This window comes from Podarcis filfolensis, assembly GCF_964270895.1.
Source record: "Podarcis filfolensis genome assembly, chromosome: 6".
NCBI classification, from domain to species: Eukaryota; Metazoa; Chordata; class Lepidosauria; order Squamata; family Lacertidae; genus Podarcis; species Podarcis filfolensis.
In genome coordinates, this window is record NC_139609.1 from 76,087,638 (window position 1) to 76,100,400 (window position 12,763).

General features: G+C 39.0%; 1 protein-coding gene across 1 annotated transcript in view; it reads left to right on the forward strand.

Annotated features, from left to right (window-relative positions):
• TOP1 (DNA topoisomerase I) overlaps positions 1 to 12,763 on the forward strand; it is a 73,115-nt gene that overhangs the window by 28,114 nt on the left and 32,238 nt on the right. The window contains exon 3 of the mRNA XM_083618577.1: positions 6,801 to 6,903. Within this exon, the coding sequence (XP_083474703.1) occupies positions 6,801 to 6,903 (103 nt within the window). The remainder of the gene's footprint in view (positions 1 to 6,800; positions 6,904 to 12,763) is intronic.

The window sequence follows — 12,763 nt, forward strand, 5'->3', positions numbered from 1 at the left end:
CAAAGCAATTTGTGCTGCACTACCAGGGATTGAAAGCATTTGCCAAGTTCAGTACTGGCACCACTGTTTTGTATGACAGTTGTCAAATACCTCCAGTTGGCTGAAGTATTATTATTATTTTATTTATTTATACCCCATATTTTCTCCTGACAGGACTCAAGGCAGGGGAAAAATATGTGAAATATGTGAAGGCTTGCTCCAGGAACTCTTCTGCCATTCAGTGATGGTTGTAATATGTGTGTAAATAATCTTGCCTACTTTTATCAGTGAAATTATTGGGTTTTTTTAAATAAAAGAGCCATGTAGAAAGTCTTGCAATTCAAACAAAAAACTCTTTTGTGAATAGTTGCATTACACAGTTGTAGTTTATGTAAGCTATGAGAACTTGGAGGATAGATTACACAGCTTTTGTATAGTATTGCAGTGGCAGGTTGCAGGAACTAGCTTAAAAATATTTCTAGCCTATAGCATAGAACTTTGGTATTATATGAGAAGTACATCTATATTAGCATAATAAGCTGGGTGCAGAAAATCTCTTGCTGTATGTTTTAGTGCTCCTCTGTCAAAGGGTTGTCTTTTCTACATTGTGAGAAATCCATGGGAGTGCTACAAGATAATGGGAAAAATCAATATAGAGCTGATCTCTTCCACCACATCCTCTTAAGGCACGAGGGAGGGAGACTGGCAAACCCATATGCGCCTTCCTTAGCTTCACAAGTAAATGAGGGCAATCCCATTGATTTCCATGCAGTTTCCTAAATGTACTTATATGTAACTATATATATATATATATATGTGTGTGTGTGTGTGTGTGTGTGTGTGTGTATGTATGTATGTATGTATATAGGAATCCAGCAAAATTTGTTTAAAAATACATCCAATTGGGTTTGGCTACTGTTCTCTCTGTACAAGTCTTTCAACAAAGGTCAAGACTTCTTCAGTGTCGTCACTAATAGCTCTTCCCATTTTTCTACGTTACAGTCTTATCCCTGTTGGGTTTACAAACATCACTGCAATCTTACATTTCCTAAGCCACAATACCTCTGGGAATTTGCTTTTATTTTACGTTCAAATTGCACTTTGAATACTTACTAAAGAGAACATTGATGTGATGATGTCAAATTAATTGCAGTGCCTCATCTTGAGCTAGTTGCTGTTATTTGCACTTTATAGGCAGGCAAGTAAGTTTGAGAGAGAATAAATTAGGAGCATGGTAGGTGAGTAAAAAACCAAATGCTTAGCTTGTAGCCTGTTTTCCATCCTGACCGTGGAGGAGGGGAATCTATCATGGAAACACCTCCTACTAGCCTCTTAGGCTAGTTGCTTTTATAGACTTATAAGGTTAGTCTCACACTACTTCTAGTTAGGTGTCCAAATCAGCAAACTATGATTAGTACTTCTCCCCATCCCCTGCAAAAAACAAACAAACAAATATGAATTAGAATTAGTTTTTTCCTGATTCTGTTTAAGAAAGTGATTAGGGTTGCCAAGTTGTTGCAGCAAACTATTCTGAACACTGAACAGAAAATAAAGGTGTAAGAATAGAAGAGGGAATAAATGAGTCTCTGGCACATTCTCAATTGTTTAGAAAGATCATCTGAACTGAGTAATTTAGTCTACAGCAGATTTTAATTCAGAATTCCTATCTAAGTCCTCTATTATTATTTTTAAAATGCTTTGATAAAATCATTGATCTTCATATGAAGGGCTTGATGGAACATATTTAGCATATATCTTCTTCCCTGAATTTTCTGATTGCATGTTTCTGGGTGTATGGTTTTTTTTGCGGAGTGGGGGGTGACAGATCATGGGAGCATGCAGGTTGTTATTACAATTTGACACATTCCCAAAGCCATCCTTGTCTGTTTTAAATTGTTCAGCACTACCATTGTTGTCCTTTGTCATGTTATGCATGAGAACATGCAGGTGATAATTGGGGAAAGTAATATACTTTTACTTTTGCCCATTCCTTTTGACTGCTCCCATAACCAGTATTCCTTGGAGTGAATGACCTCCTCTGAGTCAGTAATATGGCAGAGTAGTGACAGTGGTGGCTGTGGGATCTAGGAACTATTCAGTAGTAAAGGCAGAACTACAGTAATAAGAACCCTGCAGTCCCATACTCTTCACTCCTTCCCTAATTCTCCCCGTATTAATTCCTTAGTCCTCTCCTATTTGTTTAGAGTTATTTCTGAACTGGTGTAACCATAGTTATCCTTTAAACCAGAGATTTGTTTAAAGTTTCCGAGAGTGCTTTCAGTCTCTGGTTTAAAGGCTATGGTAACTTTTATTTATGCCAGTTCAAGTGTAGCTCTAAAGCATAATTAATACAAGAAAGGATGATGAACTTTGCATGGGCAGAGCTTCAAGGGAATGCTCCACTAGTGATCATTCAGCTATGGTTTTGCAACCAGTGTGGCATCTAAACTTCATTGTTGGCATCCATCTGTCTTGGGAGACAATGGAGAAGTGCACCTTTGGGGGTGAGGTCAATCTGTTGGAATTCAGGCACCAGGCCTGTTGGCATCTGAACTGTGCCTGTGTGAAAAAATCTTCACACTTATTACAATTATTAACATTTGAATGCTTACAAGGATTAGGAAATGGCACTTTTGTGGCTTTGGATACTGCAGCCCTTGGATATTCCATTGATGGGATTCCTAAGCCACTAGTTTCTGTCTGGGGAGGGGTGTCAAAGATTACTAAAAGAACAGTTGTATTACAGATTGCCTTGAGAGGTGCTTCAGTAGTTTTAACATGGAGATCATGCATATGGCAACTACCATAATAGCAGCAATTCCTGCCTTTATCTTTCAGATTAAAACTCTTGCAAATGTGTGGCTAACATTTAGAGGAAATGAAGTGTGTCCCCAGATAGTGCTGGCGGCCAAGAGTTTGGAACCTTGAAACAATGAAGTGAAATTACAGAAGGTCAAATGCTTCCAGAATACACTAGCAAAATTGACTCTCTGTTCTGGAGAGATAATTATGAAATACAAGGTGGTGAAGTACAGTGTAGTGTGTAATTCTGTGGGAATAGGTGCTCAGCTTATCTTCCACACTAAACTACAATAAAATGAAATAAACTCTTTGAGGACAATGCTACTGCCTACAAACCCATAGCTTCAGTCCAACTTTGTTCACATGATTCCATAAATCCTTCTCCCCATTTTACAAAATACCTTGGAATCCAATCTGAGTTCAAAGTCTCTAGATCTCAAGAGTGATTTTTATCTTTGTAAATAAGCATAAATGGTTTCCCTTTGTAGACTTTCTAATGACAGGTGCCAGAATACTCTCAAAATATTCTATGAGTGTATCTAATACCTAATAGGGCACTGGGCCAGTAAAACAGTTATAAGAAAGAGCTGGAAGAAGGAAGTGCTTGGGGTCTTTGCTTGGAATTGCAAAAAGGTTTTCTGAAAAGTGTTCACTGGTAGCATTTGCTTCATATGTCCCCCCTCCCGCCCACCCGAGTCTTTACAATAATTTTCAGCTTGCTTAACTTCCTTTTACTTTCCATTTCCCCATTTATTATACAATCATTTGATTGTGCTGTCTGTACAGAATGCATAAATTGCATATTTGTGCATCTCTATGTGCTTCATTTTTATTTATTTTAAAATGTTGAAATAAAGGTTTCCATGGTGTCTTACCTGTTTCTATTGCACTTTGGAATATAGGTCAAGAGAAGGACATGTTTTACTTTTTGTTCAGGAATAACAGGATTCACTGAGACATGTGACGGGTGGTGGTCATTTTCTCCACATTTTACATTGTATTTGATATTACAAAAGGGAGAAGAATTTAACCCCCACCTATACTCTTATTGCTTCAAGTGGTTGTATCAAATTTAATCTAGGTATGGTAAAAATGGCAATTATTTCTACAATAAATGAAGGGTGGAAATTGATTTCAAGGTGAGTCATTCCACTTTTAAGTGAGTGATTCCCCTCTGTGTGTATATAACATGTAAATGTACATACTTGTATGCAGTGTAGTACAAGCAGTCTAGCCTAACTCAAAATTACTACTAGATGATGTCAACACACTATTATGGAGTCTGATCAGTTGTGAGGGCCTCGGTTTGTATGGCAGAATACACTTTCAGCCCTATGTATGATGTGGATAAAGAGTGTGCGCCTACTGACCCCATAATCCAAACGTTGGTTGTAAACTTTACTGTATATACTATATTTCCTGTCAAGTATTTCACATCAAGTTGTAATCCAAACATCTCAGATTTTCCCAAGCCTTTCTCTTTTTCACATTCTTTTCCTATTCGCTTCCTCCTTGCTGTTTATTGGTCTTGTACTTTCCATTATGCTTATGTAGGCAACTGTCTAAAGAGATTCCTCTAATAATTTGTTTACAAGACTTCCATTAAACACAGTTTATTGCTGGCTCTACAGTTAGGCTCCCAGATAATCGCTTTCACTGAAGCAAGTTGCTTTAAAGATCTTTAGTAACTGTTATAATCTAGTTTTCCTTCCTGATGGAACCTGTTTGTATAACTTTATGCTACGGTGAACCAAGATAATCTGATGTCTATTAAGCCAAAGTAGTTTGTCTGTTTTTGACTGTAGAATTATGGTGGTTTGAAAGGCTACTCTATTACAATTGCAGCTTTGAAATCATGCATAGTCACAAGGCTCTCACAGTGGCCAAACCCACTTTCACCCGCCTCTGGTATGTAGCACTTGATGTGTTAGCCAAGATTAAATGTGGCCCTAAGGCCAAGAAAGGTTATCTACTTTGTGTTATATTCCATCTGTGAAGAAAGCATTTAGTCTTCTCTTGATGCAAAATTAACAATTTTAGTCTGTCCAGTAACTATCAGACCTTACCTTAAGCCTAGTCAAATGTCACAAACATTTCATTTTTGTTTACTGCTTTTTGTTGTGAGATTAGAACTGGGACAAAGTAGGGTGAAGCTGAAAAGAACAACACTAGAAAAACAGAAGGGACAACTGCACAATATGCAAAGTCCTCTATTCCCATACTTCACCACTGAATATCATGGCTGCTGGTTTTAAGAAAAACCCTGTATGCACATAATGCTCAGCCATGGTTTGTTAAACCACAAGTTAAGTACAGGTTTCCCCACAGTCCATCAAACCATGACTTGTTTCCCCAAAATTTGTTTTATTTTCCTACTGCTTGTACATTATAACTATGACATTTAGGGTGGAATTACCAACCAAATTGTTAAGGATACTTATCTGGGCATACCTTGTAAGCAAACAGACCATAGGTGAACTTGGCTTGCCTATAACGTTGAACCAAGTCTAGATGGGAATATTTTGAGGACCTTCCCTTTAGCCGGGTCCTCAGTGGCATTAGGAAATAGTCACTGCATCACTTGTTGATCCAGTAAATTGAGATGCTTTCCAAACAGCTATGGAGGAAACATGTATTAGGAGAAATAAAACTGCTTGCATTTAGAAAGTTGCTTAATAAGTAGAATTTCTAGGTAATTTGAATCAAATGTTCCAATCAAAATCTCCATTGAACTGTTTGTTAACTTGATATTGAGTATCCAATGTGTAAAAGGCAGTTGATCAAATAATTGGTTAGATTCAGGGGCTAACTTCCAGTTAGGAGTGCTTCCAGTCTAGACATTTTTCCTTCCGTGCCAGTTTTACTAGTGGCCCTTTCTGCTTTTTCTATAAGAAGATGGTAACCTGTAGCACATAGGTTACATATGAACACCCAAGAATTTTATTTTATTTTTTATTTTTATTTTTTGCAGCCCAAAGACCCATCTAAGTTTCGTCATTCCCCCAAATTAAAAATTAATTGTTTTAGCTGCATGTATATCTGTGTGGGCTAGAAAAAGACAATACTTTGCTTGTGCAGTAAGCAGAAAATACATAATCTGTTGTGCGGTGCTGTGTGTTCGTGTTTGTATGTAGCGGAGGGAGGGAGCACCAATTATTTTAAATGTCATGTGGAAGAGAACAGGACACCAAAACACCTTTAATATTTGCAAAGTTTTACGCTTGGGGGCAATATGGTTTATCTACTTGAGTAGGGAAGTCCTGAGTACAGTCATACCTCGGGTTACAGACACTTCAGGTTGCGTGTTTTTGGGTTGTGCACCGTGCCGAAGCTGGAAGTACTGGAACAGGTTACTTCTGGGTTTTGGCGCAGACGCAGTGCTGCGGGTTGTGAACGCTGCGGGTTGCGAACGTGCCTCCCGCACGGATCACTTTCGCAACCTGAGCGTCCACTGTACTGTGTTGATCCTTTGCTAGTTTTTTCCACAGGTTGGTACATGGATGAACCTGCACACTTCATTTAAACCTTTCCCCCCTGTACTTTTTTGTCACTTTCCATGCACCAGAAATACTAACTTGTCTCTCCCAGGAGAGGAGAGGTGCCTGTCTGTAAAATGTCAGGGAACATAATACCAATAGATTTGGGCTTATTTTCAGAGAGAAGCAGAGAGAAACAGTCATGTAGGGTGAGGTCCTCAGACTATTTGTTTATTTCATTTCATTTCCTGCCCTTCATCAAAAAGTCCCAGGGCAGGTTACAGCATTAAAAACTATTTAAAAAACCCTTCTCTTGGCACTTCCAAGGCCCATTGCCCCCCCAAAAGTTGAGGACCCCTGCAGTAGAGGATGCACATGGGTTTGCCTGGTGCCAGTTTCATACATATAGTGAAGTGATGTACATCACTGCTACTGGGATGTTTAGGTTGCATATTTGTGGCAGCCAATAAAAAGCTGCTTAGTAGAAATTGTCATAGCTTCTCAGCGATTTCCTAATTCGTTTCTCTGTTCTCTTGCTTTCAGATTCTCACAAACATAAAGATAAACACAAAGAGCGGGAACACAGACACAAAGAGCACAAGAAGGACAAAGACAAAGATCGAGAGAAATCTAAGCACAGTAACAGGTGAGATTGCTGGTTGTTGTCAGCAGGTTTGTTGTCCTGACATGCAAAACTAGGCCTGGAAACATGTGAACGGGGTTGCAAGATTACAGTCAGAGTGCTTGTCAGCTGGCTACTGGGGAGGTGGCACGCATTGCACTTGCTTCATGTGATCCCATCTGATTGGGCTATTGGCATACTTCTCAGCTGTTTCCAGCCATAGTTGGGGGAGATGTGGATATGATGCAGTCTCAGAGATTGGCTAACCCAGTCAGGCTGTTGTTGGTCAGATAATATTGTGTCTACTATGCCAATAAGTACATTGGCTGGCCTAAGTATTGGGCAAGGCAAGAAGCCTGCTTTAGTCACTTTTGTTCACATACTCTTTAACTTTGCAGGAGATGCAAGGTAGTTCACCACAAATTAAAGCCAATAGTGCTTGCTCTTGATAGGCATAGCAGTCCTTTGGTACTTGGCTTCCTTTCCCTACTTCAAAGGTCTCCACATAAATTGGTGGCCATTCTCATTGGAACTCTTGTTTTAATAATCTTCTCAAGTCATAAAGTGACACTTGAAATGGTAAATTCAAGACAGCTATTTTGCTACTGTTTGGGGGTTAACCAAGTTACATGTAAGTTAATGTTACTGAGGTTAAAACCTGTGAATAACTTCCAGATATCAAATGATGGGGCTGCCATTCTATGGTATATATGACTGCCCTCCCTTTTATTCACATAGCCTTATTTTGTACCTAAACAGTTACACAAATTTAACCTTTTAACAAGTTTAACACCTTGATCCCTTTTGTGCTTTTTTCTAAACTTGAATACATTTTAATAAACCATTTCATGTTCCAATTTGTGATAGATGGGAGATATTTCTGAGCCAACATAGCTCCAAAACTTATAACATTCATATACCTTGGAGGCAGAGGCTGTAAATGTCTTGGCTAAGCTGTTGCACACTTTACTGGTTGCTTAAATCCCAGCAATGCTAATTAACACACTTTGCAGGGAATGGGGGTGGTGTTTCACCTTGTGCTTCCAAATGTTGCTAAATTGTTGTGAAACTCTCTTCTCTCCTCCACCCACATTGGAGTGTTTACAGCTTTTTAGAACAGGACTTTTTGCATAGCATAATGCAAAACCTGCTTGGCTTTTGGCTCATTACTTCAATGTATTTCTTGTCTATAATCTCAATCACATTGCAGCCTTCCAAAAGATAATATATATACCTTAGAAGGGGAGCAAAAAACCCAGCCAAATGGGTGGGGTGTAAATAATAAATTATTATTATTATTATTATTATTATTATTATTATTATTAGTGAGAACACAGTGGATAAGGGGTAGACAGTGCCACAGGCTGTAGCACATGTAGCACCTTATTCATCATACAGGTGTTTACTTGTGTCCATTCAATGAATTATCCATTCAATGAATCTTGTGTGACAGTTCTGCCCAAGTGAGGAGCTCTTAGTTAGAATTTATATGCAGACAAATTAATTATGGTATGTAGAGCTTTTCAAGTATGATTGCTTAGTAATTGTATTCATATTTTACTGTTTCCTAAACCTTAGAGGCTTTTTAAATGAACATATTTATATACCAATCACCTTGTATTCCTTATCTGGCTACCTATTCATGATGATTTCCTGCACTGACTAACACAGTACTTTGGCTCTTTCTTGAAGGCACACTGTGCCCCTTTACCTTATTCAATTCAGTAGTACTTACTTCTGAGTAGACACAATAAATTGCCTTGTCCCATCCAAGCATGCACTGTGTAATGGGCATGATACAATTATAATAGATTCATTGAGAACATAATATTTGCAATTTGAAGCACTTCAAATCAGGAAGTGTATACTGAGATGGCTCCCCTGTGTGTCGAGGTGATCAAGCATATGAGTGTATCCTGCCTCTTATGCCGCAGATCGCCTATATGGGGGCTCAACGTGAACTGACTGCATAACTTGGATCATGCATTTAATTCAGATTTTTTCTAGGATATTGCTCTTGCAATCTTGGCCCATGTGCTTTAGGGTTGGATTCATGTACCATATTTAGAAGTTGTCTGGTGATGTCTGGGACAGGCATGCTGAGAGGGCAAGTAGGGGAGGTGCACATTCCCCACTTTGTATAACAGGAATATGGTAAATCAGTGAAGAAATTCTGTCACTTTTTACAATACATAAGTGCCACAAGGATTAGGCTCAGAGTGGCTTCCTATGTCATATTCAGTGCAGTTGTTGTTTTTTTGTTTTGTTTAGTTCATCTCCAAACAAGAAGCTACGTCTTAACTCTAGCAATGCCATTAATGTTGTGAGCAATTTCCAGAGAGTACAGTGATGCCTACTTGAAGGAAACACTTCCTGAAGGAATAGCTGTGCATCAATCTACTAATAAAGTAAAGTGCTTTTTGCAGAGGTTTTTTTTTAAGTACATCTCAGAATAAATCATCAAAATACTTCGCTTCCTGTGAATCAAATCAAAAGCTTTTATGAAAACAAGGAACATGGAGCAGAAACAGATGCAAACACAGAGTAAAATACTTCATAGGAGCAAAAATATTGTTTTCTAGCTCTACCATGCTTCTCCACACATAATTGGCCAAAAGAACCTTTCAGATTCCTGTGCTGAATCTGAGTCCTCCACTTTGGTGGACCACAGAGTGGAGTAGTGCCTCCCCTGCAAAAAGAACCACCACCAATTTTCAGTCTTTACACCAGTTGCATGTTGTCTTATGCACTCTGTCGGAATAAGAATTCTGTAGACAACACTTAAAAACCACGTCATTAGACATTAGGCTATTAAGGCCCTTATAGAGTTGTTTCAAGGATAAAATGAAGGAGGGGAGACCAGGTATGCTGCCTTGAACAACTTGGAGGAAAGGTGGGATATAAATATAAAATAATAAAAGTTGTGATCCCAGCTCAGCTATGAGTGAAGACTGATTCGTGCAACAGTCTCTAAACCTGATTTGTGCATAGACGTGATCCATCCTTCATGATTCAGAGGGGAAGCTACGTAATGCAGCTTTTGGTGGCAAGCTGTGAGCTGATGTTTGAAGGGAGCAGAGTGTCCTTTACTATGATCTAGCTGAAGGAGAGGCTGTCAGGAAACAACTAACCATTCATTATCATCCTGCCCCAGGCTGAGGAGTAAAAGTAGCTGCAACACACTGCTGTCCTACATCTGGGAAGATAACTGTGTTACACTAGGGCAGGCTTCCTCAACCTTTGCCCTCCAGATGTTTTGGGACTACATTTCCCATCATCCCTGACTACTGGTCCTGCTAGCTAGGGATCGTGGGAGTTGTAGGCCAAAAACATCTGGAGGGCCGAGTTTGAGGAAGCCTGCACTAGGGCCAGTTGCTTTGCCTACTACAGAAGGTAAGCTTTCCGAAAGGGTAGTCTGTGCCTGTTGGCCAGGTTGAGAATTAAGCAATGAATGCAGCTGCAGTGTTCTCTTCTTGGAAAAGGCCAAAGTAATTTTGTACGGTAACTTGCCCTGCAAGCTTCCTTACTTGTTCTGAACCTTGGTGGAAGAAGGAATTCCAGAGCTTGCGCAGGAGAGCCAGGGCTGGCCCTACCATTAGGCAGAGTGGGGTTGCTGCTTCGGGTGGTAGATGCTGAGGGACAGCATTCCCCTGTATTGAAGGATAGAGCTGTTTGTGCCAACAGCCTGTCCTGAATCCTCTCAATTAGCATGGTGCCCTCAAGAGCCATGGAAGACACTATCCTATTACCACTGATAGATCCAGCTGCCAATCTGCTTGGCCTCTGTATGTAGAACCGGGGCTTTTTTGCCTCAGGCAGCAAAACACCACCTTATTAGTTTTTGTCTGTGCCAGCAGGAGATTATTTGCACATGCTGAACATGCTTTTTAAAGCAAGGACTGGATTGCAGTGTAGATTTGAGTCAACTGTATTGCCTGATCTCAGGCTGACGTATGATCCAGGTTGCCATCCCCATATCATCCATTTCCCACCTGTCAAATGGGGGAAATTATGTCCTCTCTTTCACAGGATGGCAATCTTTTTATTTTTTTATTTTTTATTTTGGCACATAAGCTGGGTGACCAATCTTATTCATAACAAACAGGCATCATTTAAAATGAGGGCTTATGTCTTGATGTGAGGTGCTCCAAATAGTTATTGTCTGATTACAAAACGATATTAAGTTAAATGACACATTTGCTTACCTTCATTTATTAGAGGCTGTACTGGTCTGTGAGTTTTTTTCTTCAGAGACACATACCATTTGTTGGTGGTTTTTTTCCTATTTTCTGCTGTCATGCAAATTAAATCTCTTTTTTCCCCCGTTGAGAAGTTTGCTTGTGGTGACATTTTGTATGTGTATGTTCTCTAAATAGGTATTTGTTACCAGGAAAGTTCTTACTGTGTCTGTCTTTTTTACTTGTCAATTTGTATAGCTGTGGGGTGCATGTGTTTGTGACTGAAGTAGGGGAACTGATTGTAGTGCTGCAGGTGACAAGAATTCGTGTCAGTTGTATTTAATACACCCAGGTAGAAGTAATGAAAAAAAGATCAGAGGATGTTTTAGCAGTAGAAAAATGTGAAGAATCTTTAATGTGCCATGACTAAAAGCTGGCTAAAAATTTGTTGTGTTCCTGCAATTAAAAACTGTTACGTTTTGCTGGTGTCCATGTCTGTTGGAGCACAGCATAGTAGCAATTAACCTCCATTATAGTGGCCAGGTTTTGATGATTATCCATTGTTTTATAAACCATGGTTTTAAGAGGTCTCTTCCCTTTTCACTATCAACACTCTGTTCGGTGCAACAATCCTGACTTCATTAAACCTATTCCCTGTTGTACCCAAACTACATCATACAACTCTGGCTTAACATTGGTTAATAAACTAGCATACTTAGCCAGGCTAGTATTGATCCTCTCTTAATTCTTTACAGCATCTGTACATTTTCCCCCTTTATTTTTCTTTTTCTCTTTCCTATTTTCTCTTTCTGTTGAAGCAATAGAGGTTGGGAACCCATGAAATGTGCAAGTTTCTCTAGACAATAAACCATGAATGGGTAGAAAGAAGTATATTCTCTGTCCTCCAAGCAAGGAGCGGATGACATTTAGGCATTCCTAATTCAGCATCTGCTTGCTTTGCAACAGGCAAACAGACAGCAAAAGTCAGACCTGATTGTTAGATATGAAGTTATGTAACTTAACCTTTACAGCATCATTTTCATGAAAGGGGGTGTGTGTCACAATTGCATAAAACAAAAGTGAAATAAAAATACTGTTAGCCAGTTTAAGTTTATTAGATGTTGTAACAAGTGGGCTTTCCATTTTATGAAAGTTGGGTTGTTGAAATAAATTATGTGGACCGAAAAAGGTTGGCCACTGTGGGGAACAGAAGATTGTATTAGAAATTCCAACTTTTTGTATTTGGTAAATATGATTTCTTTATATGTAGTGGTTCTTGTCTTAAATACTTAAATGATGAAGTGACTCAAAAATCCAAAGAAATTGCATCCCATTTTTAAAAGGACTAAATGTTTTATGGGCATTTGGAGAAGGTATATGACGCTGAAGGCTGGTATTATATAGTGTTTAACCAGACCTGGGGAGACCCAGGTTCAAATCCCCACTTGGTCATCAAGTTAATTTGATGAGCAGAGGTGATCACTAGTCTAACCTTTTCAGAGTGGTAGTGAGCTGAAATATGGGGAGGCAGCACATGCACTTGTTCTATATTGTTGTTGTTATTTAAGTTCATTAGATACTTTTTCTTGTCGCAGGCAACTTAAATCAACTTTACAAAAAACAAACTATACCATACATTCATTAAAACCAAGAAAAAGTACATTAAAAATATTATTAGGATATGGGCAGAATAAAAATGTAATAAA